Raw genomic sequence first — 26,207 nt, forward strand, 5'->3', positions numbered from 1 at the left:
ACGTATTTCAGTACTAGTCCTTTATAAGCCGTTTTTAACCTGAACAATAATTGTCTGTATTAACAATTGTAGTCTTATGGTTTTGCTATGCCCTTTTCTCAGCTTGAAAAGGACCCTTGAAACATCTTGATGTGAAATATGCTATGTAAACTTATTTATTATATCGGTATATTTGTAGTAGAAAATAAAACAAGGCAGGCGCTGGGAGACGACTGCTGAATACTTCTAGGATGTTCTTGAAGCCAAGTGATCGCTGGCAACAATGATGATGTACAGTTTTGGCGTGAAAGCCAGACTGCTTTGAGACACACATCAGGGAATCAGAGTTGAGTTGTTATGGATGCAATTAATACATCCTGAAAAGGTTGGACTGGCCCTCATTAAGTAGTTTTTTTAACGCATGAAAACCTCCCCGATGCAAATTAATATTTTTATATGGGGTCTGTTTGGAATATTTGGCTAAATTATCCTCTTGAGTATTTTTTTACCTGTGCGATTATGCAAAGCGATGAGCATTGCAAAGGCAATGTATATATTAATCATGCAAGTTTGTTTGCATGTTTTGCCACAAGTACGTGTGGTTAATGCAAATGTCTTTCAAAAGGTATCGATTTGGTGTTTGAACATCTTAATACCTGTTTTATTACCAGAAAGGGTTAAACCTATTCTTAAATGTTCATCATTTTAATATTGGCAAAATGGCCCCATAGATACAGGCACTTGGATATCACGTTAAGCTTCATGTAGAAGAAGTGCTAATTTCGCAAGGATTTTTATTATTTTTAGTCTGTGGTCACCCAGAACAGACCATGGAACAGACCATGGAGGCATCATCACCGCGATACACTCCGCTGCTTCTGACGCAATTACAGGACGCCTAGAGGTAAAAGTATAGCGGTTGCTTTACTTTAGCGTTCTTCATTGCAAGGCCCGCAGGCCACTGGCAGCCCCTGGTGGCCTTTAGTGCGGCCCCTGGCATGCGGCCCTTGAGAATACACAGCACGTGGCAACACCCCCCCCCCCATCACCATCATCATCGTGCTGCTGTCAAACCCACAATGGTTTCAAACGTGTGGCGGCCCTCACTCACACTGATGATGTCTTTTCGGCGAAAGTGCCCCCCCTCCTCCTCCTCTGAAAATGAGTGAAGCACACTGTTCTGCCTCAACATCAGCCACAGCAAGCAGGAGACGTCTTAGACCAGTCGACGACGGCGACCTCATTACATTAACTTTGTCCAGTGTAGTCAGAAATTAAACTAAACAACCAAGGCCGTAGCTAGCCATGGAGTCAACATTGGGGGGGACCAAATCTTCCAGGGGGTCTGGGGTTCCTCCCCCCCCCCCCAAAAAAAATATATAAATTTGATAACGAATTTCCTGCCTAAAATATTTAAAAAAATCACTAACACATAAGATGGACTTTATATTAATTTACTACAATAATGTCTAATAGTGTATTGTATTACATTGCTCTGTTTTTTCTTTTTTACCTTTTCTTGTTTCATTGTATGTAATGGCAGAGATTAGGAATTAATAAAGTACAGCCATAGCCACAATCATATAAACAGAAATCTATATTATAGCAATATATTGGGGAGAACATTTTGAGCATATTTGAATATATATTATAATTACGGCCTTGTAAACAACTACAAAAAAAATACCAAATTGAACACTGTGCCCAGTGGTAATTTAGTCAACAATAGCAGCATGAAATCCACAGCCTAAGTGCTTGACGATAATTCCACAGGCCGTCGTCGACGAAGACGAAACGGAGTTAGCAAAATGCTCGCTATATATTAACGATGCACGGAAGCGTCTGGATGCATGTAAATATGAATTGATGAACACCTATGAATGAATGGGCTCAGTGCCACCATCCTCCAGATGCCAACGTTGTTGGACATTGCCTTGAACGGAGTCCCTCTGGCGGTGGCGGAAGATTATGTTTCTGAACGTCTGCGCGAGGCTTCCCATTACTAAAAGGGTTTTTTGCACATTCACGGTAAACTCTCTTCCGTCTCTGCTGGAATATATATTGCTTGCACCCTTGCACGGTTTTAACATTACGGAGAGGTGGAACACACCACCGACCCCCGTTCACGTTTGTCTTATGAATGGGCGACTAAGGGACGGAAGATTATCTTCTTGGAAGACGTTTCAAGAAGGTCTCGGCTAAGAAGAGAGAGAGAACCCCGTTGCTAGACGCGCCTAGGCCTCAGCGGTCTTACCCACCCTCGGCTAGATTCGTCTGCCGGCTCGGAGCGACCTCGCCCCCGGCCGCACCGGGGTGACTCGCTCGCCCCCTCTCGACGGACGTGCAACTACCCGGGAGCTTGTTGCCTTTCGAAGTCGAAGCAAAGCCGCTGGTGTTTTATATATATATATTTTAATACTGTATATTCTGTGTATTTAACTTATCCGGGGTGGCTCTGTGCGCCCTATCCATCACTTCGGAGGCGGAGGGGTTGCTGGATCACGCAAAGATTCTGAGGCAGCCGCTGGGCTGCGAAGTCACCAGGTCGGTGGCAGTTCAAGAACTCATCTGTAGGGTGGGTGAGGACTTGTGTTGTTGTATTCACGTTTACTTTATACCTACGGATGTTTATATCTCCCGCAGAAAAAAAAAGTTTCACTGTCGAGGTAATTGACCAAACATACCGGGAACGCAGGGATATGGTGGCAAAGAAAAAAAGCATTAAGAGTTAAGGAATCCGTTCTGAGTAAAATAATCGGTGGGGGGTTTGTTGTTGCTGCTGCTGCTGCTGTATTTGCTCTCATCCGCGGACTCTCAACAGTCGCCGAAGAAGTCCGCCCAGGCCGCTTGCCTCCGCCCAGCGATGTCAGCCGAGAAGTCGCTCCCCGTCTTCAAGAACCCCGCCGCTCTCGCTGGGACTCGGCTGCCTCCGTCCGTGGGGGGCAGCGCCCCCCTCCTGGCCGTGTTCCCTGCCCCCGCGTCCCAGCAGCGCGTGTCGGAGTCGGGCTTAGCGGGCACCCCCAGGAACAAGGTTAGACCCCCCCCCCCCACCGAGACCCCCCCCCCCTACGAACCCCCCCGAGAACCCCCCTCGAGACCCCCCCCCCCCCCACCGAGACCCCCCCCCACCGAGGACCCCCCACCGAGACCCCCCCACGAACCCCCCCCAAAACCCCCCCACGAGAAACCCCTCGAGACCCCCCCCCCCCGAGACCCCCCCCAAAACGCCCCCACGAGAACCCCCCCAGACCCGCCTCGAGACCCCCTCACGAGACCCCCCCCCTCGAGAAACCCCCCCCCGAGACCCCCCCACAAGAACCCCCCCCAGACCCCCCTCGAGACCCCCCCACGAGACCCCCCCCCGAGACCCCCCCGAGACCCCCCCGAACCCCCCCTCGAGACCCCCCCTCGAGACCCCCCCGAGACCCCCCTCCCCCAAGAACCCCCCCCCCCCCCCGAGACCCAGCTGGACATGTGTGTAAAGAAATTGCTTTGTAGCTCATGGGATTCCGCCTGTACAGGCAGTCCTCTACTTACGATGTACAGGCAGTCCTCTACTTACGATGGAGATGCGTTGCGACGACCCCATCGTAAGTCAAAAATATCGTAAGTCGAAGATGGCCTTAGCCTACCCCGGAGTCTTAAAGAATGGTGATAATTTAGCAAAACAGAGCAATTTACAGTACCGTACTGTACTGTATAAACTATATACTGTATGTATGTATTAATTACAATACTGTATTGCACAGTCAAATGTAAAGTAAAAAAAACAAGGTAAATTCTTAGCCTACCTATATGAACTGCAATTTAATAGAAAGTTTTTTTCAGGAAACAATCCTATCTGCTATAAAAAAAAAACTTTTAACATGCATTGAGCGTACCGTATCGTGGTAACCCTTAAAATTAAATCGCTAAAGCTACGTATCATACATGCATTGAACGTATCGTAACGTATCATATTGTAACTGTACTCGCCAAGATTATGTCTGTCGTGTCGCTATCGCCATCGTAAGATCGAAGTAACGTAAGTCGGGCCATCGTAAGTCGGGGACTATCTGTACAAATACAATATTCTGCTTCTGAACTCACTCACTCCATGAGGTGTTGATGCAAGAGACGGTAAAGAATTAACTTAGAGTTGGGGCCACTTTTGAGTTAAAAATACGCCGATTGGGGAGAGAAAAATCTTGCCTAAATTGTCTGAAAACGAATACCGTACACCCGATTGTAATTAACCTATTTAAGTCAATCACATGGAGCTTAGATTTAAACCACCAGAAATGTTGAGATACTTTTTTTCATTAAATTGGTTTAAATAGCTGCGCTAAATCAGTGTGTCATGTAAAACGGGTGCCGCGATCATCCGTAATGTTCCGAATCTCTTCAGATCTCGGAAGCTAAGCTGAGGCTGAGCCTGGATTGTGTTTGGACGTGTGACCATCAGGCACAAACATATTACCATAGCGATGGAAAAATAATAGGCTTTACCCTTTCCGGCAATAATACAGGTGTTAAGATGCCATGGCACTGGTTGGAGAATTACCACAAAAGCCCACCCACACTGACCAGCTTGGTAAAGTATGGTACAAAAAAAATAACCCCCACGACCCTTATAACAGCATTGGGACGCCCTCCAGAGGCCTGCCCAACACAACCCAGCATTAACCTACAGTCTTAACCCTGAGCTGAACTTAGCGTGAACTCCAGCCTTAATCCGGAGACCCTCTTCAATCTAAACACCGGTAATCAAAGTCTCAACACGGAAGTCCAAATTAGTAGTGACCCCAGGCATAAACTTCGTTCAAGACTACCGATGGGTATGAAAAGCTCCCAATACTCTTTAAGGATGGAGACATCTTAACTTTATAACAAAAATTGGGATGAAATTCAATATTTTTGGTAATTATACATATCTTAAATCTTAGATTATGCATTGCAGAAAATAATGCATGAGTTTTATGCCTCAAGAATTATAAGAAAATGTTTTAAAACCAAAGCCAGGTAATGCCAGAATGCTCTAAGTATATTCATATATTGACATTTTAAATGGGTTAAAATGTTTTAGAGTGATGTTGTTATGTAATACAATAAAAGGTGGCTGGGTGGCTCTGAGGTCAGTGTTGACCCGGTACCGCTGAAATCATGCTTTTGAATCTGGGTAGCCACCCATGATTGTTGAGCGTACTTCACCACATTGGTAAATGTGAGTTGGTGAAGGAGGAAGGGAAGGACTGGAATAGACATTACTCGCTACTGATGTTATCCATGGCTGCTAACCGTACTAACAGGTTCACAGCACAGTGCGTTAACCTGTGCGCCACTGCTCACCACTACTATACAACAATGACTCCAATGAAACCACGGCCTTCACGAGAGGCAATCAATCCCCGGACGCAACGTCCCTCAAGCGGGGTACCCTAACGTGCGGTGGTGCTATCGCCATTGGCTTTTGTGCGCAGGTGTCGCTGAAGCCAGGCCGCTCGCTCATGGACTGGGTGCGCCTCGCCAAAAGCGGGCGTGACATGACGGGACTGCGCGGCCGCCTGCTGCACGTCACCGAGGCGGAGCTTGCACGCCACAACCTCCGCGACGACTGCTGGACCTGCATCAGGGGTGCGTCTCGTGGCGCCGTACCACGCCGCTTCGCTCCGTTTGTGCCGAGCGTGCACGTCATTGGGACTCGGTCGAAAGGAAGTAGCAAACCAACGGGGTTTAAAAACTATAATGCGCCACGCATGGATCGTGTAAGACTTTCCAATAAGTTTTTTGTCTTTTGAAGTGTTAATTAGTACGGGAGCCGATGGATGACCACGAGGGTAAAAGGCTTTTGGATATTTGGAGTTTGTCCTTTTTGCGGTGGTTTGTCTGCATGTTTCGGGCAACGCTTTGATCAATTTTGCCGATTTTTCAAGACGCCACATTCCCAATAGCAACACGGATTTCATATGACAGCCATGTTCATATTGGGTCATCTTTAAGAGCGTTATAATGCCCCCCTGTTATGGATGGATGGCGCAAAATCATTCACTCATTCAACCTTGGTTGTTTGTTAGCTTTGTGTGTTCTGAGCTGTTTAAAGTTTGAAGCCCAAGGTTAAAGCTTGGTAAATGCGAAGCAAGACTTCATGGTTAAGGTCACGAGCATTGTTATGGCACCTTAGAGACTTCATGGAAACATCATTTCATTGTCACTCCCATACATTTTATAAAATCGTAATTTTTTTTACCGGTGTCACGATCACCATGAGCGTTTTATTGAAAAAGGTGACGGCTGAACGAGCTTCACTGTCTCATTTGCAAGAGAGACTCAGATCATGTCACGAATTGCATTTAACAAGCAGTGTTGTGTGGAAATGACTCTGCTATGTAGTTAAAGAGCCTGTCAAAACATCATCGATCAGATCGAGTAAATGTATTGTTTTATTAGAGTAAAGGTGACAGCACATTCAGACATATTTCCTCTTTTGCAAGACCCAGGCAAAGGAGGTCTCATGATGTAACTGCTCACCCCGAAATCTCAATGTCCTGATAGTGACATTGTCTTTGTGCTGTTCGCCTTTTGGCGTCCTCTGGTCTAACACTGTGATACTAGGCTCTAAAGAAAGCTGTCTCTGGTGTGGACCAATCAGTTTTAAAGACAATGCATATACTGTCAGATCATGTCTTTTTGTTTGCATGTTCACCACAAATATATGTGGTTAATGCAGACATGATTCCTTGCATAGGTTTCAGTCTGGTGTTTTAACATCTGAACACCCTATTAGCATAATCCTAGTTTGTTGAATTTCTGCAAGAATTAGCAATGCAAGTAGATGACTCTGGCTTGTTGTTAGTTTACTCAAAGGTAATATGCTTATATATGTTTATATTATTATGCTGCCATGGTGTAATGGTTAGCACACCAGACTATGTGGCCCAGAGGCCACTGGTTTGACATTCTGCCACGCAGTTGAAACAAGAGGAAAATGTATTGAATCCCTCATCCTCTGCTCACCCAGCAGTGTAAACGAGGGGACCACAGTCCCATCGGCAGGTCGCGTGCGGTGGAGAAGACTGTGGGTACTCCCACCTCTTCAAAGATGTTTGACCATCATGCAAAAGGAGGCCAAAACACCCTCTATAGGGTTTTTCTAGAGCTCTTTCTGTAGAGGCCCTTCTGCCAGAAGTTGCATGAGCCAAACAATTTCATGATTTCACCTTTATCTACTTGATAAGCAGTGTCCATGGACAATGAAATGGTAATACGTGGTTCACCTTTGTTCGTACAGGTTTTCTGCTTCTGTCTGGCAATGTCCACATCTGCAATTCATGGTGTTCCACGCTATGCGGATTACTCGTATTGGTCACGCCTGACGAGGACGCGATGGGAAATCTGGACTGCATGATCTCTTGTCCGCATCATGCGGATTAGGCTGAGCCCTGATGATGGTGCCTAATGCTCCTAAAACCCATTCCCACAACCATGCCTACGCATTCACCTCACCTGCCCCCTTCCCATTGTACCTCCCATCCATGGTCCAAATCACCAAGCATTGACGCATGTTTACATTGAGTGTAATTTTTTTGGGCTTTTTGCACTTAAGAGTGTATGTATGGTAATTTGTAAGAATGAATTATATAATTTAATGTATTTGCCCGCATCTGTTTAACACCCAAGGGACATCAGGAGGGTCCTTCATGCACTGGGATGTTTGGCCAGGTCCTTTTTTGACATATGTGTTTTGTGTGTACATAAAGTGCATATGTCCGCACGGGCAGGTTCACGAATCCACTTCATGTACAGCCATCTCCTGGCCACTTCACAGTCGAGCAGGTTGGCTGTGTAAAAACATCTGTGTGATCCACCAAACCTTGGCTTCCAAAACAGTCGATAAAAGATGTGTGCAGCTACTGCGCTTTGCATTGTAATGCGGACATCCTAATTACAATTAGGAAATTGTTATACAGCTAATTTATACATAGCCTGGCTAATATTTGCTAAAAGTGTGTCAAGCAAGGGGAGTACATGAGTCAGTGATTGCATGTGTGCATTAAGGAGTGCGTACCACTGTTCGTACCATGGTCTCGTTATGCCCTCTACCAGTCCGTTCTCTTGGAGCAGCCTGGGGTGTGTTGCGTTCTTCCGCGATGACCTCTGCGTACAGCCTCGTCTGGAGTCTCGGTGACTGCAGCAGACGCTGACGGCATAGATGAAGTTGACCGCGAGGTCTTCACCGGATTGCTGAAGGGTCTCCTGCCTAATCCGACGTTGCCAGTTGCAATCTTTAGGGTTTCACGGTGTCAATGGCAAGCTTTAGGGATTCACGGGAAGGGGGTGGATTTGTCGCTGCTGTGCGACGTGCCCGGCGAGTGCGAGCCGTCGATGTCTGAGCCACGCTTAAGTGTCCTCAAGCCCCGTACTGTCGTGCTTTGACATCTGTGTTGCTGACAAAGTCATATCACATCGCCAGCATAGTGTGCTAATGAAATCGGGCAGGTGAACTTAGTGCTCCAGGCCTGATATTTCTTCATGGCCAGTGACGGGACTGCGCGGTCTAACTTGTCATTTTAAAGGCATTAAAATTATTCCACATACCTCTGTTTAAATTGAAGAGCTTTGGCAGGATTAAAGAATGTATGCAGGCTAGAGACGTCATATTGATTGTTGGGAAAGGTAAGTGGGCTTGGGCAGGACACGTTTCTATGTGGAATAAAAGATAACAACATGAGTTACAACCAACAGAAGTAACGTGTCGAAGATGTCTATTGCAGAGATTGAGCGATGAAATCAGATGGTGGTGCGCAGGTTTTAATTGGATTGTTGCACCACAGGGGTATGAGGGATGGTGATGGTTTGGAAGTCCTTCCATATCATGAAATCAAATCATAAGTACCATTGTAATTGTGCTATTCTTATCATGCAATACTATCAAGAAGGCAGTATGTTTTGCAGACGAGTACATTCTTCAGTAGTTTCACAGTAGGCCACGATGTTGCTACGTAGTTTTACCAAATTAGGTAATTTGCGAGTAACCTTGAAATTTGGCAAAATCTGGCCCGTGATGGCAGCACACGTGGCCAACTATTTTTTTATCACGTGACGTGATTTTTATTGATCAATCTGAGGCAGACGATGCGTAGTGTTTGATGAATACACCTGCAGCATTAACCAGGGTGGCCGCCAGCCTTGAACCGGGATCCTCTGCAACAAGCGGCAAACACATGACCGCTCGGCCGTGCCCCAGGAGGGGATTGATGGTGGCTGATAATAATAAAGATGATAATAATAATGAAGAGCATGTGCCGTTCCTGCTGCTGTTGCTGCTGCTTGTAGGCCTGGTGTACAATGTGACGGCATACATGGAGTACCACCCCGGAGGGGAGGAAGAGCTCATGAAGGCGGCCGGCGTGGATGGCACGGAACTCTTTGAACAGGTTCCGCTTGCTCCACACTCTTCATTTTCCCTCGTTATTCACGAACTTGCTGTCCCCGAATTTGACTATGCGCGAATCGCATCTGGGACTCTACATGACTGCATCAAGAGAGAGACAGAGATAAAGAAAGTGATTAAATAAAGTGACGAGAGATAAAGTGATGAGAGAGAATGTGATGCGAGAAAGTGATGACATAAAGTGATGAGAAATATAATTTTCATGTATTTAATGGTTTGTGTATTTATTTTAGGTAATTCATTCTAAAGATTTGATATTCACGGGCATCTATGGAATGTATCCCACGCGAATAACAAGGGCATACTGTACACACCTGCCCATTGCTATGGGCGACACAATGGCACTTCATATATTTACCGCATTTAAAAGGGAACCGATACACTACAATGACCCAAGTCACATGCAATTGTGGTGCAATCTCATTAGATGTTGGAAGCTAAGGAAGGCTGAGCATAGAGAGTGCTTGGATGGGCGATTGCCACGCAAGGCATGTTGTTACATGCTGCTGTGCGACTAAGTGGTGGGCAGCATAACGGAGTGCATCAAAATCTATTACTGGCATGGACATCCTGTGCCATTTAAAGCTATGAAGAGAGACATTTTTTTATTTTGCGAAACGGAACATTTCAGCATGCATTTCAGGCTGGACCTTTGTGTACGGCACGCGCCAACAATCCAATGTTCACACTTCCGAAGTTTTACCCGTTTTTTTTTGTAAGATCTATTATTGTCACATTTTACGTTGACATTTCAATGCGAAATATGATCAATGGTAAAAGCAGTGTCCTTTAACACCCAACAACATAATTGTAAGCGATTTTGTTTTAAAATAGTTCGTGATGTTATTTATTAAAGTTTTGGCATTTCGCGTAATAATTCTGAAGACAGTAAGTGACTCTGACGTCCTGCTAATAATTCCTGAGACTGCAATTGATAGTGAAGTGCTATTTAATAAATCTGGTATTTTAAGAAATATTGAAGTTGCAGTTAATGATTCTGTGAGCAGTAATTTGTGGCGGCAGTGGTCGCGGGATTATAATTGATAGTGGCATGTTCATGTATGAGTGTAGGCGTACGTGATGAGCGATAGTATAGTGGTTAGTGCAGTACGCTGCAAATCCGGAGACCCCAGTTCAATTCCCGCTCGCGTCGAACACCTGTAACGAATATCTGAACCGGTCCTGAGCCTTCCCATGGTCAACTCAGCCTGAAATTAATACATTGTGTGATGTGTATACATCAGCCGGGCATGGTGCTGGCCACCCACCCCCTTGTGTACCGTGTCGGTCTTATTCTGTGCTCACTCAACACACTTGCCCCAACAGTCTGTTAAAGGCTACTCGGGGTGGTGGGGGACGGGCGGCGGAGGGGTCTTTGTTGTGTTGCTGCATAGTGGGGCCTTATTGTTTTTGTCTTCACGCGACTTGGCTCTCTTAGGTTCATCGCTGGGTGAATTTTGAGTCAATGCTCAAGGAGTGCCTGGTTGGGCGAATGGCCATCTCCTTGCCAATCCCAAAGGGTAATGCGACACATGGGCCACACGCAGCGCTGCTCCGCCACAAAGCCATGAGTTTGCAAACACACGACACTAGCCACTTTGGTTTTAGGCAAAAGACAAAGGCCAGGGTAACTCGAGACACTGAAATGTTTAGTTTTTGCTTTGCTCTCCATAGTTAAGGGTCCTGATTGTTATCTCGGTCTTCATTTCCTGCCTTCTCTTGCTGTTATCTGCAATACATTTTCAACAAACACATGCACACCTATGTTAATACTCAATGCACGTGTGACCCAAACATAACTTTTACATGTGCAGCCCTTTTGACAATCTACTGCTAGAGGAGGCGTCTCCCCATGCTGTGCAGATCGTGGGAGACCATCGATCATACTTCACCGTGCTAGTCAGTGTGGGCTGCTGAACGTGTGGAGCATAGATGCTGAGGTCAATGACATAGCTCCACAGCAACCCGTTATGCATGGTGCATGGTAATCAGCCATCCAAGCTCTATACAGGCTACATTCGTATCTGCTTGACTTGGAAGATCTGATGAGACCGGGTGCATTCTGGGTGATTTTGTCATATGCGAACAAAAACGTCAAGCTTAACATCGTGCCAGTATCACTGCGGCAGGGGCTAGAGCCAAGCGCAGTTTTTGGTTCATCAGAAAATGTACAAGCGTCCAATTTAAAACACTTGTAATTTTATTCTTACTGAAATTGAATGTTAATGTAGTCTAGGAAAACACCAGAGTTGTAGAGTTTATTGAAGCGGTTTATTGAAACATGCGGTTTAGACAGGCTTCTATTGAACTCTAATCCGTAGTGTGTTTGTGCTGGTGTCAACGTCCTTTCATACCCTCTGTGTGTACCTGAATTGTCTTGTTAAATAAAATACTTGAGATTTTTTCTTTTTTATACAGTCTAAATGCACTGTGAATGAACCGCAGTTTATCATGTAAATTCAATATAGTGAACAGAACATGTTGTACACAATATAAATGATAACCTTCACTATTGTGGGAATAGTTGATTCCAGACCATGGATAATATCAGCAGTTAATGAGATCTGAACTGAGTCTGGGCTTCCCCCTTCACCAACCTGCACTGACTGGGATGGTGAAGTAATCAAACAATCCCCATGACTGAAACATTGAGGAGGCAGTGGATTGAGAGTGTGATGTATAAGATCTTCATTATTGAGAGCCCTTTGACAGTTTCGTTTATGTTTTAAGGGCGACCTGAATATAAGTAATTATAGGAAAACAGCAAATACATTCTGACCAGTAAAGAAAACAATGCAGAAATTGTCATAGATGTCATTTTATATGTGTACATGGGAAGGGCATTGTGTACGAAAATAAATTTTGACATTCATGAACGACTCTACTGACTGATGGACATTTTGATACAAAAATACTTGAACGTTGTCTTACGTGTCGTTACGTAGATGTGAAGAAGCAAAAAGATCACATTGTGTGCGACATTGTAAAAGGAGGTAAGCCAATTACGTTTCCACTGTAATTAAAATGTACTGCACATGAAACGTCTCTTTAATTGTAAGTGTGGACATTTATGTCACATACCGAATTAAACACTTTGCCAATATCTATTGCTCCAAGAGACAGCGTGAATATTTAACAATGGCAAACCATCGCTGGGTGAGTTATAATTCCGTTTATGAAACGTTTGCGTGGATTGCGCAAGCCAACTGCGCTAACTTAAAGCGGTTTCATCGCTCAATTTTTATATACTTAACCTGCAGTTATTGTTTGATTTTAAGTATTTACATTCCTTACCCGCACATTCCGTGGAACACTGTGGGGTAAATCAATCACTCCTCTAAAGGTGCACACAGAAATATGCCTTTGTCTGGCGGTGACAGAAATAATGAAGAACGCACAAAATAAGTGAGAGCCAGTGCTGTGGAACATGCAAGCAACACTGGCATTATTTATTTGGAAATGTCAGCAGTGGGGTGCAGGAAATTACATTTGCGCAAGACAACCCTTGGGGCAGGATTTTTTGCGATCATTTCCATATCTTAAACAGAAATTAAGTTTTAAAAAACTACTTGGAAAATGACAATTCCTCGTTATCATCATAACGATTTATTGCTCATGCTGCAGCATGTTTCACAAATGTTAAAACGTGTCTCGAAGGACCAGCAGATTGCATCAAGGTCCAAGCCAATGTCCTGAACTGTGGATCAATTTATGACATTCGGTCCTGTGAGTATACATGTTATTAAAATGGTAATGAAATTATCGCAGACAATATCCACGAATTGAGTAAATCCCTTCGTTACCCGAGTCGACTAACTGATGCACCAACAAACAAGTGATTGTGACACTTCCAAACCTATTTTATTTGTTTTGCTTTTGCCAATACAGTAATGTAATAACTGTAATAACTTTTTTGCAATAAAAACACACAATCAACTGAGATCACATTCACACGACGAGAATTGTGGATGTAGGAGTGACGGTGGAAGCGGTTTAAACACCGCGGTTTCCGGTTTACCACCCATTTGCTTTGTGCACAGATAACAACGTGGAGGCACAGGGGAGCGAGGCCTTAACCCCGCTCATCCTTGCTGTCCCACAGACGCCCACACCGAGGTGAGTGTTCCTCACTCACCATATTTTCGAAGCAAACTACGGGACATGTCATGATTTTAAACTTGGCCCCCTGTGACGAATTGTCATGAATCGGGGTTGCAGTTTCATTTAGGAATCGATTCTTGCGGTGGCCTGGTGGCTTAGAGGTCCGAGTGCTGTCCTGGCACCTCTGAGATTCCAGGTTGGAATCCAGCTAGCTAGTGTAATTAAACTTGGCCATCAAGTGCAGTAAGTTCATGGTACTCCATTTGCTCACCATTGAATGCACAAAAAAACAAATTACATTAAATTTGCTTCTGGACTTCATTTGGCTAAATACTCCATTTGCTCACCATTGAATGCACAAAAAAAAACAAATTACATTAAATTTGCTTCTGGACTTCATTTGGCTAAATACTCCATTTGCTCACCATTGAATGCACAAAAAAACCAAATTACATTAAATTTGCTTCTGGACTTCATTTGGCTAAATACTCCATTTGCTCACCATTGAATGCACAAAAAAACAAATTACATTAAATTTGCTTCTGGACTTCATTTGGCTAAATACTCCATTTGCTCACCATTGAATGCACAAAAAAACAAATTACATTAAATTTGCTTCTGGACTTCATTTGGCTAAATACCAGATTTTTAATATTGACTTGAATGTCATGCGATGGGCAGTGGCAGAGTGTTGATTTGAAGCTTTCGTGACTGCAGGAATCCATACTCTCTGTTTTTTTCGGTAAAGTCACGTAGATAGAAAAAATATTAAAATATAATAAAACACGACGTTTTCGGTCGCAACACAAAGAGTCCGTCTTCAGGTGAGAAAAGGTTTTTATGAAGACGAACGCTTGCGTTGGGACTGAAAACGTCGTGTTTTCTTTTATTATTATTTCTATCTACTTGACTTTACCGAAAGAAGCAGAGAGTAATGACAGAGTGCTTCATACTAATGTTTTGCTGCACAAAACTGTAGAACAGGGGTCACTTGAAGGTGTCTTAAAAGTAGCTCTGTGATATCCACTTCCATGGACTGTTCTCAAACATGAATGGTTGCACTTGTGCACAAGAGATCCAAATGGATACTTCACCTTAGTACATGATGCAAATAATACAATCAGCATAAAATTCGAGAAAAACTTGAAACAAAAATGTTTGTCATTGGAAACCTCATTTGCCAGTAACAAAATATGATAATTGGTTTTTTACCTTTTTATCTGGCAACAAAACTGACACCTTTTTTCACAAGGAGTCATGTTTACATTGACCACAATACCTGCGGTCGGAACGCAAACAAAAAACAACAACGCCAAAGGCGTCTTCTGGTCCAACACCATGTGAGACGAGGCTCTAAAGAAAGCTGTCTCGGGTGTGGACCAATCAATTTCAAGGACAGTGCCACATACGTTATCATAGTTGTTGTTTTTTGTTTGCGTTCCGACCGCAGGTATTGTGGTCAATGTAAACATGACTCCTTGTAAAAAAAAGGTGTCAGTTTTGTTGCCAGATAAAAGGGTAAAAAAACAATTATCAAAAATATTCGTCTTATTTTTACTGTCTCTTTTGTATACTATAGGATGAATGAGCATGAATCTTAACTTTTCACATGACGTTTTTTAATAGGCTTTTATCTCGTGCGTGAATTTATGCATGCGCTATGCGCGTTTACACGTATTTTAGAATTGGTGAATTGTTACAGGCCTAGTGGCCCTTCCCCTCACTCTTCAACGTTCACACAAGGCAAATGCCCCCACAGCCTCCCTGTGCTCAGTCAACCATGAGCAATGTTTGTTTGTATCTCTGTACAAGTGAGGATGTACCATCAGTGCAACACAGAATTATGTAACTGATGCTTAAGAGACTGTGTTGGCAGCGATCTTTCAACACAGCGTTAACGACAGTATGTATGTATGTTGAACTTCTCTCGTACCGCACGTAGCCAACCGTGCTAATCGGAGGTGCGGAGGAAGGACAACTTACTAAACACAAACAACTGTTCTCAAGAAATGAGTTTTGAATCTTGTTTTAAAATGTTACATTTTGCTTGCAGTTATTACAAGGACTCCACACCACTACACTGAGATGTGGAGTCATTGGTCATCTGTGCACAGGCACATTTTAATTGCTTAGTCTTTATACAAAAGTTAATCATATTTAAACAAATTCAATTGCAGCTTGTGGTAATTAAAAATGTCCTTTCCATAGCCTCGAGTAAAATGCATCTTGTGATTTACCTCTTGCAATTGACCTCAAAATGTACATTTTCTTAACGAGCTCTTTCATACACATAACCGCTTTCTTTCCTTCGACGGGAGCTGTCGGCAAGTTTTCACATCTCCAGCAGCCGACATGTGTCTTTGATTCAGCAGCTTAACACTTTAAAAAGCGTGAACTTTGAACACTTATTTTAATGGAAACAGGAGAAAATTAATGCCCATTGTTACTCCCCGCAAATATATTCGTGGTTGCGCTGTGCGGTTCTCCGATGTGTTTTGTGGGCTGTGCCGCGTGTTGTTTGGCAAGACGTCTGACGTCACGGCCCACGTCCCGGGAGCTTCTCCGTCTTCGTCTACTCCGAAATATTCAGTTTGTAAAATATAAAAAGCCGGCACGTGGAAGCGAAACATCGGACGTCGTTCAACCCCCCCAACAAAAAAAAAACGCATCGGGTAGTTGAGGCTGATGTTTTTCGAGACGGACGCGGGGTGGGCGGGGGGGGGTAGCACCCTGCCCCCCGTGTTACTCTGGCTTCGTGCGCGCAGCGCCAGCCTAACCTCGCGTTTCCGTGAACCAGTGCGGCGGAATCGTGGGTAGCGGGACGGCGCTTAACTCTGCCCGATGCTCCGCCGGTCTTCAGGTTCGATTGGTTCCAGACTGAGTTCAGCGTCTCCCTGGTTGTTTACTCCAAACAGAAGGTATTACGTCCCACAGTAGGGGGTGGGTGGGGGGCCGCTTGCCGCCCCCCCCCCCCCCCGCTGCTGTACGTGCCTCCACATCGCCCCGCGCTGATTTGTTACGTGATGTCTTCAGTGTTTCCTTTTTTTTTTTCCAATTGTTCTCTCTTTCCCGTTAGACGTTCTGATTTTGTCCGACCAAGTTATTATTTGGCAAAGAACACTCAAACTCACAGTTGCATGAACTTCATATCCTGGTCTGCTGTCCATTTTCCACCGTACATTTTCATTTTCATTTTGGTGCAGCGATGGCACAATGGGTATCGCACTGCGGTATGAACCCGATGACCTGAGAGTGATTGCCAGCCACGGCTAAGATCATTGGCGAGTGGTATCTGAACCGGTCCTGGGCACACTCCCCTTTACCAACCCGCACCGACCACAGTAGTGAAGTATGGCCAAATGACTCCTTTCATCAACACAGCATAGGGAGATTTGTTAAACTTGGTCATTCGTAACCACTCTGTGCACCACTCTGTGCACCACTCTGTGCACCGCTCTGGAAAGGCAGCAACAGTTAAATCTTGACTTAAAGCTTTCGTGACTGCAGGAATTCATATTCTTTTGGTCTTTCGGTAATGTCACGTAGATAGGTTCAAATAAAAATAACAAAAAACAACGACGTTTTGATCGCAACACAAGCGTTCGTCATCCTCCTCTTCCTGATGACGATCGCTTGTGTTGTGATCGAAACGTCGTAGTCTTTTGTTATTTTTCTTTGAACCTATCTACGTGACTTTACCGTAAGTCCCAAAGAATATGCAGCAACAGTTGCTTCTAAAGGCATACTGGCCCTTGACACACAGGATGAGCGCTACAAATCAGTCACCATTTAATAAAAAATAACTGGTTATTTTTGGTCTTGTTTGTCCTGTTTTGTCTCCCAAACGTGACTAGTTAATTATTTATGTATTTATTCCATTAATCGACATGTAACATTTGCCTATGGTTCGCATGCAATTTGCTGGCATCATAAATAAGCAATTGTAACACGCATGGTATGGTTTAGATGTCATAAACATTTAAGACTATTTTAATAGATGCATCGCTTTGTGCCTGATAGGTTTAAAACAGACTCAAGCATACAGCCCTTTACAGGGTGGGGGCCTTTCCATTCCATGTTGGTTACGCGAGTTGTTTGAATATAGTTAACCGTAGACATGGGAGTAATTAAATATGTTTGTGCGCACGTGCTAGGTGTTGATCGTTGCATCGCACACGACCGTGAGGGATAGTGGTCGCCGGTGGAGGGCTTCATCCAGCATTGGATTGATCGTGGTCAATGACGTAGTAATAATGATGATGATGATGTCAAACACTCATTGTCTGCAGGACCTGGAACCTGAGTGCGTGGTTGTGGACGTTAGCGACCGTGAGCTGAGGGTGTGCGTGGTACTGGGGGACCAGTCCTACTTACTTCACCTCGGTGAGAGTTGCTTCGTGGGATAAATCTCCCTCGCCCCCACATCTGCGTAGGTGGCTCAGTATAAATTTGCGAGGTGGTTAGTCAGGTAAACGATTCTTACATGGCAGGGTTTTTCAAATGGCGTCGAATGCGATGGCTCTTTAAGTGGCTCGCTGAGAGATGTGGTCCTCCAATAGATATTTCTTTCCGACCTGTGTACTTTTTAATCTCCATTGAAAACGAATTTCTTTAGAAGTGATTTTTGTGTATGGTTTGTTGTCCTTCCCACGCCCCTCCAAAAAGCACGGTTGGCTACGTATGGTGCACAATAAGTTCACCATACATACATTTCGTTTATAAACAAAACCGGAATTTTGAAAAGGAATCAGAATTTGTGATGATACATCCAGCATCATCGGGTGTTAACAAAAGCTCAGCTCTGCTTGGAAAACCTTCCTGATCTGAGTCTTTAAATGAGCGCCATATTATCAGCACAGTCATGCATGTGATCCAGTTTAATCATTAGTTAATTTGCCAATGATTGGTTTTGATTGGCAGGCCAGATTAATGTAATAAGGTGAATCTATTTAGCATTGGTAAAAATTGATTATCCTCAAACGTATTAAGGTGTAATGCATTCTAATGAAGCTGCCTGGGAATGGGATTGTGATTCTCGATAAGCGTAAAATGATTCATAGGATTAGCTAATTAGTATTATGAGGATTAACACGATGCACCACAAATGCCTCATCGTGGGGTTTTCTCACAAATATGTGTTAAATCTATATGATCTAACCCAAAATAAACTAATTGGAATGATAATGACGGTGATGAAGTCTGCGTATAATATTACTCTATTTTATATTCCAATCATTTATTTTACTTCATAAACTATCGAATGCATAAATGTAACTAAAACAGAAGCAGATCATCTAGCTGCATACATTACTTTATGACCCCTACAATTCTGCACAAACCTTCCTGTCTCATGTAAGCCCTTTCTGGACATAAGTGCATATTCTTTGGACATGCAATTAATCTTTCTGCCTGTATGAGCTCTTTCATCCTTACTTCCGAACAAGTGATAAATCCTGCCATCGTTTAATGGTGTGACTCACTCTGCCTGCTCTGCCTCCACTCTTAACGCCTTCTACTTATAAATCTGGCTGCTCAGAATGTTTCTTAATCTTATTCACACGAATTACCACCCATAGCCAGAGCATCCAACTGCATTTACAATTTCCCTTCATTTGTGATTTTTATTATTGACAGGTCCCATTCAAGGGAAGTGCAGAATTCGCCACAGATGTTTGCATCTGAACCGGCTCTCCGTATTGCAGAAGAGCTCTGCAGATAATTTTGTGCTGGTTAAGTTGAATGTATTTGCGACGAAGTGCGCTCACCACTAATTTAATGATGGGAAATTGTCTCTGTAATGATGTAGGCGGGGGAGAAGTCTAGGTCAGCGTAGATGGTCTTGGAAATTTTTTATTTTGCGTGTGTGCAAGACGGTGTTCCAAATTTGGCTCTAAATTTCTGACGTGCTTTCTGCCCTGTGCAAATGCTAACGGCTGATGTGTACCCGACCCTGTCATTTCCCCGCAAGAAATGGTGATATTCAGTTTAATGTTAGAGAGCATTTCATATTCATACATGTTTTATAACATTGTCGATTACCACTGACTCGCTGCAGAATTTCTTGTGCTTGGTTCGTACCGAGTGGTTGCGAGAAATTACAGTCACTCGTACGAATTGCAAATCAATTATATTTTTTGTTTGCTTTACGCAGAGCTGGAAGACAAGGTTCTGGAGGAATACACAGGTAAGGGAGTGGCCCGATGTAAAGTGCGCGCTGCAATTTAGTCATGTCTGTCGGACGGGGTCAAGGGCGAGAATAATAAAATACGATTAACACAAATTATCCTGGCAGAGGTCTTTCAGAGCCATTGGGGGCACTGGAAGCACTCCGCATTTCCAGTTCTCGCGACATTTGGTGGAACCAATCGCCCCACCCACCCGGTGTGGCAAAACACATTTGCAGCAATAGATGGGCGTTAAACGCCCCTGAAGGCACTTGCATGCATCGTAGATTCGCGACGATCATTTCGAAAAATGTATTTCAAACAGGGCTTCACGACGAAACGTTCTGCAAGTGAACTGAACGCTTTGGCGGTGGGAGGCTGTACAGTGTGGCCGCCGAGTTGCCGTCATCTCCGTTAATGAGCGGAGCTGTGTTGGTGTTAACCGGTTCCCGTTCTGATGAAGTACATGTACATCATAAGTTTTTCTTACGATTCCGTTCTGACGACGTACGGAAAAAGCAGCATGATTCCGTTCTGATGACGTACGTGTATGTGTACGTAATTAAAACGAAACTGGAAGAAAAACTAAAATAACTCTTATCGGTACCGAGGCTCTCACAAGGCCACTGTTTTGACGCCAGCTATCATAAGAGTGCGGTTGTGTCACGTGACGTGAACGGTGACCCAGCCTGCAACTTGCAGATATTTCAGAACGGGAGAGGGTTAAGGGTCCACGCTTCATATGGATGTTCTCTTCGCCAGTCGCTATCCATTCACACCTCATTCCCCGGTCGTCAGTGCTGCTTACAAAAAAAAATGGTAGCACATCAAGCGTACTGCATGGTTGCTGTGTAGTTTTTATGCTTAACATTTTCTACATATTTTTTTAGGGAGCCTGCCTTAATTTTGCGAAATATTCATTGTGGCGCACGAGTAAGAGAGTCTGCATAGTCTGCTTGTTTAAGTGTTTCCCAATTGTCTTGTAGTGGGAGGTCAGAAACGCGGTTGCTGCATCCAATAGACAAAAGGATGGATGTGAATTCAAAGAAATGAGGAAATCGTATAATTTAGAAAACACGAAGAGGGTGTCATTTTAAGCAGGCCGGGCGACTGTCAGGATTACTCGCCTGGAATCGAGGTTTTAATCCTCATACCCTTTGCCACCGGCACATCGGAGCTGTTGTGCTGTGGTTAGCCAGAACCAAGCTGAGAAAACTCTGGCCTCACAAAACATATGAATGTGGCTCAGGGCTAATAATTTCCATCACATATCACAATCGGTACACCTGCACGAATGGCGTGTGACGTCAGCAACTTGGCTGGTATCCTCCGGTGACACTCCCCGAGAAGCGCGCCAGGCTCGCTCGGCATAGCCCCGACGCAGCTCGTACGTACAGTGGAAAAAAGCAGCGTGAGAATTTGAATACGATTCACGCAGGATTTTCCCCAGCTCTGGCGTCGTGTCGAATAAGCGGGCCATAAATCCAGCTGTTTCTCCCTGTCGGATTGCTTTTGGAACGTAATTGCGCGCGGCAGCTGAGTGATGCCCCATGCACGCGAGCGCTCCTGCGGATCCGTGTCAGTGAATTTGCCTGTCAAAGGTGCAGTCTTCCCTGTTGTGCGCAATGATTTTGAGTGGCGAGTGGGGGGGGGGGGGGGGGCTGGAGTAGGGAGGTGTAAACGACATGGTTTTTGTGAATTTTGCAAACCACCACGTGCACCTGCAGCGACGAGGACTTGTTTACATTACTATTTTATTTATTAAAAATATGTTCCAGTTGCACGCACGACTGTTATAGAATGCATGAATGTTCAATCTTTTGTTGGTAATCACTGGCGGAGCGATTGGGGGGGGGGGGGGGGGGGGGGGTGTGGTGGCACGTGCCCCGCCAATGATCCGATCGAAATCCCTCATTTACATCGGATCATTAGTAATAAATTGGCATTTTGCGACCTCCACTGCCACTGTGTAGCATATTATGAGATGATAGGACAATAGTCTGATTCCATAATTGGCAATAAGTAACGGCAAAGCAGTTATAAGTGACTCAGAATTGTGCGCAGTTGCGTATACAGTACACGACTTCCCTGAAGGCATCAACACCTTCAGCGAGCGCGATGCCGATCACCAAACGGGGTTCGAAATCGACCCTCGCCGCACATGCGTCGAATAAAAAGCAAGGGACAACTCCTTACTTACTAATAACTCCTATAATTTTTCATTGCTGGGGGGGTTGCCCCCCCTACCTGAAAATCCTGGCTCCACCATTGTTGGTAATGAGTAAGCCAAGGTTTGTTGTGGATACATTGTCCTTTCTGTAATCTCCAGGCTTTAGGGAGAGCTATAGGGTACATGTAAAATGTACATCGTGTTTTATTTGTGACATTCGTTTTCACAAAATATGAAATCACGTGATTAAAAAAAAATTGTCATCTTTAATTAATCTGTGAAAATATAATCGGACTTTGTGACAATTGAGTCCTGTTCACACAACCATGTATTTTTTTCCACATGCACATTTTTAAGGACGTGTATGATCCAAGTGCACATTCTCACTAATGCCAGAACTGCGTTGTGAAAAACATATTTGGAAAACTAGAATTTAAAACAGCACCCAACATACCGCTGTTTCTTTGCCCCATTATGGTTTCCCTTAACAACAAAACACTTTCATGTCATTCTCAGAACTGTTTGTAACCTCACACAACACATATCTGCTCCAGCAGCTGTCTGTGCTCTGTAGTCCCTGTCCAAATCAACAGTCAAATGCAAACTAATGCAACCTAGTGGTGGCCTTAACATTCATTTTAATGCAATATATAATCTGTTTTTCTGCCAAAATTAGAGACAATGCGATTTAAAGAGCTCCTTTGTGTGATTTCAAACTGATTGTTTCAGCATGTTCCCTGCCTTTTAGAGAAACAAATCAAAGGACGAATGAAGTGTTCTGCAATAAAGGCTTGAGCGCCTGGCCATAAAATAACATTTGCCGCATCCTACCTGATGATCACGCTGAAATGTCACGACATTACAGGATAGCTAAATTGCATCTGCTACATCACGGTTATGCGTCTTGTTTCCAGCGATGGCAAGTGCACTCTTGGGAGTCTTGCGAGGTCAGAGTTTCACAGTTCGGTGCTGGCTCAGCTTGGCAAAATAGCCAGTGGAAAACCACCGGTACCATGAGAAACCCGCGCTGTTGCGGCTCGAATGTGTCGGTGGAAAAAGAGGTGACCAAAGTCCACGTTTGGGCACTTAGGCTGGCACTGTGGAGATCCTGAGTTTAAATCTGGGCATTGACAATCTCAGCCAAGTCACCAATGAAGGCACTAAAAAAAACCAAGCCGTTATATTGAGTCAGATTTTTCACCTAATTCTGTATACAGTAATACTGGACCGCTCTAGCAAAACAAATTCTAGAAGCTATTGAATTATCATCTTATTTGGTTAATGGAGAGATGAGTTCCGATATTTATATTCAGGAGGAGAATAACAGTGTAAGTGAATTTGGAGCTACTCTCGCCCACAGCAGAGTGGCCTCTTCCAACACAAAGTCTGTAGCTATGGTGAACTGTGCTTTAATGAGACAGTATAGCATACATAATAATGATAATAACGATGTAAACCTCACACACTGTCTTTAAGGCATTTGGCCGGAGTTAGCAATTGCAAACCTTTAACAGTGACTCATTCGTACTGTCGGATCTGTAAATGATGAGAAAATTCAACCATAACAGGAAAGTTCGTGCAATCTGGAAATCCACACGTTTCAAGCAATACACAATAATGCGTAAAAATCACACGGCCATTGTGCACATGCAAAGATAAACATAATCAGCATTATATTCTTGGTCCTTTCGGTAAAGTCACGTAGAAGGGAAACAATAAAATAATAAAAATATAAAACAATAAAATTCTCACGACGTTTTGACTGCAACACAAGCAGTCATCATCAGGTGTGAAAACCACGGCAAGAAAATTTGAAAAAAGTGGCGTTTTTTTCTTAACGTTAGCAGCACGGACAGCGATTTGGCAGTTCAGATGGACAAGTCCATCTATGTTCGGAAAAGAGGAGGGGGGAGAGGAAGACAATGGAATGTGGTCTGAAAGTCACCGTGGGCTCACATGAGATTGACTTCTCCAAGACAGAGGTTCTCTGCAAGCCATCTGGCTACCATGAGAGATTCGTTCATGAGGCTATCCACATATACACACAGAGACAATTTCAACCGAGAAGATGGATTCTGGCTTAGCAATCATTGGAAGTATTTGATGAACCATTTCGGGTCTTAATTAATTGTGTTCGCGCTTACGGTCACTTTCAGACCGCATTCCATTCTCTTCCTCTCCCCCCTCTTTTCCGAACATAGATGGACTCGTCCATCTGAATAACTGCCAAATCGCTGTCCGTGGTGCTAACGTTAAGAAAAAAACGCCACTTTAAATTTTCTTACTGTGGTTTTCACACCTGATGATGATTGCTTGTGTTGCAGTGGAAACGTCGTGAGAATTTTATTGTTTTATATTTTTATTATTTTATTGTTTCCCTTCTACGTGACTTTACCGAAAGAACCAAGAATATGAATCCCTGCAGTCACGAAAGTTTTAAATCAAAATATAATCAGCATTGCCTGTAGAGTGCATTGTGGCCCACTAGCCCTACATCTCTGCTGCTGTCAGTTGGACACATTTTTTACTCGCATTTCTTTTAATGGTGAGCTAAGACAAGAAGACCACAGATACACTTCAGGAAATGCTCTTTTTTTTTGCATACGCACAAGAGGCTGTGGGCTTTTCACACATTTTTTGGGGGGGTCTTGATTTGAAACGTTTGGTTTTTGCAGCCCGCACTATTTTCCATTCACGATGGGTGTTTTTCTCGTCGTTGTTCAGACGTTTGATTGCATCAATCACTGTTCGTGTCTTGTATGAGGCGAATCGTAATGAGCACGCGAATGTGCAGCACACGACGAGCACACGCTCCTGCGGTGCCGTTGCATATACGCAGCAGGAGCTGTGACAGCAAGGCTACTTAAGAAGGGAGCAATGGGAATACCTGGAACAGCACTTGAATGCTATTACTTCTTTGTCATGTGGTGGCGTGGGGTTGTTTGCCGGACCGGCGTGCTAATGTATTGGCTGTGTGGTGGCTTCGGTCTGTGTCTTGGTTACAGCGAGTTGTGCGTGTCTGTGTTGCGATGCGGGTCTATGCTCGCTGTGATACACCAACGTGTATGGTTCGATATAGGATAACCGTATCATCCATTTTGCTAAATATCGTCATGATGTGATTTTTTTAATTGTTTTCTTTGAACCTATCTACGTGACTTTACCGAAAGACCCAAGAAGATGTGATTATCGTTGCTCATTTAACTTTTTGGACATATTTACTTCGTGACAAAATGTTTATGAACCATCAGACTCTAATATTACAGTTCTAAATAAAGAGCTGTTATCGAGTGAATTGATGTTTTATTCTTGGTTCTTTCGGTAAAGTCACGTAGAAGGGAAACAATAAAATAATAAAAATATAAAACAATACAATTCTCACGACGTTTCGACTGCAACACAAGCAATCATCATCAGGTGTGAAAACCACAGCAACAAAATTAGAAAAAGTGGCATTTTTTTTCTTAACCTTAGTACCACGGAGAGCGATTTGACAGTTTGTTCAGATGACAATCGCTCTCCGTGGTGTTAACGTTAAGAAAAAAACGCCACTTTTTTCAAATTTTCTTGCTGTGGTTTTCACACCTGATGATGATTGCTTGTGCTGCAGTCGAAACGTCGTGAGAATTTTATTATTGTTTCCCTTCTACGTGACTTTACCCAAAGAACCAAGCATATGAATCCCTGCAGTCATGAAAGCTTTAAATCAAAATTGATGTTTTGTCAAATGTTTCCCGGAGTAATTGGCAGAACGGTAATTATATGATATCACTGTAGTTTATTGTCCGTGGGTTGTGCGTATCAGTGGTTTGTGTTGCTTTAGATTGGTTGTGCGCGTTGGTGGGTTGTGCGTGTTTATGGGTTGTGCGTGTTTGTGGGTTGTGCCCTTTCGTAGGTTATGCCTGTTTGTGGTTGTGCATGTTCCTGGGCTGTGCACGTCGGTAGGTTGTGGCTGTTCGTGGGTTCTGCGTGTTTGTGGGCTGTGCGCGATCGTGGATTGTGCCACTTTGTGGGTTCCGCGGTTGTGCATTTGTAGTGCAGGTGACGTCCCCTCTGGGCAAGGTAGAGGTCTGCCTGAAGAAGGCGCAGCCCAGAATGTCGTGGAAGAGTCTTGGCCAACACCTTGGGGGATCCGGGCTGCTCGACAAGACGAGCTCGCGCGGTGAGTCGGCACCCCACCAGCGACGGTCAAGAGCAGGCGCAACAACGACTCCTCGATCGCACGTGATCGCTGTGCGTGCAGTTGAGTGCGGATAATTGGGAATGTAAGAAATTACGACGTACGATTTGAACGTGTGCCGCCCGTTTTGTTAATCCACCGGTGGATGAGTCCGCTCCCCCATGCCGTGTGGGATCTGGGAGG

General features: G+C 44.2%; 1 protein-coding gene across 2 annotated transcripts in view; it reads left to right on the forward strand.

The window, feature by feature from the left end:
• The first annotated feature begins 1,396 nt into the window (after nucleotides 1-1,396).
• Nucleotides 1,397-26,207, forward strand: part of CYB5R4 (cytochrome b5 reductase 4) — a 47,342-nt gene continuing 22,531 nt past the window's right edge. The window contains exons 1-11 of one of the 2 annotated variants that reach the window (XM_032973603.2): nucleotides 1,397-2,554; nucleotides 2,801-3,010; nucleotides 5,439-5,592; nucleotides 9,292-9,392; nucleotides 10,848-10,929; nucleotides 12,355-12,402; nucleotides 13,450-13,525; nucleotides 16,371-16,428; nucleotides 17,800-17,893; nucleotides 19,662-19,694; nucleotides 25,881-26,006. In XM_032973603.2, coding sequence (XP_032829494.2) covers nucleotides 2,843-3,010; nucleotides 5,439-5,592; nucleotides 9,292-9,392; nucleotides 10,848-10,929; nucleotides 12,355-12,402; nucleotides 13,450-13,525; nucleotides 16,371-16,428; nucleotides 17,800-17,893; nucleotides 19,662-19,694; nucleotides 25,881-26,006 — 940 coding nt within the window. In that variant the 5' untranslated portion in view covers nucleotides 1,397-2,554; nucleotides 2,801-2,842. The remainder of the gene's footprint in view (nucleotides 2,555-2,800; nucleotides 3,011-5,438; nucleotides 5,593-9,291; nucleotides 9,393-10,847; nucleotides 10,930-12,354; nucleotides 12,403-13,449; nucleotides 13,526-16,370; nucleotides 16,429-17,799; nucleotides 17,894-19,661; nucleotides 19,695-25,880; nucleotides 26,007-26,207) is intronic. The other variant, XM_032973604.2, reaches the window with a different exon arrangement.

The sequence above is a fragment of the Petromyzon marinus genome, chromosome 51 (genome assembly GCF_048934315.1).
Source record: "Petromyzon marinus isolate PM22_M1 ecotype Great Lakes invasive population chromosome 51, UKy_Petmar_22M1.pri1.0, whole genome shotgun sequence".
Classification (NCBI taxonomy): Eukaryota; Metazoa; Chordata; class Hyperoartia; order Petromyzontiformes; family Petromyzontidae; genus Petromyzon; species Petromyzon marinus.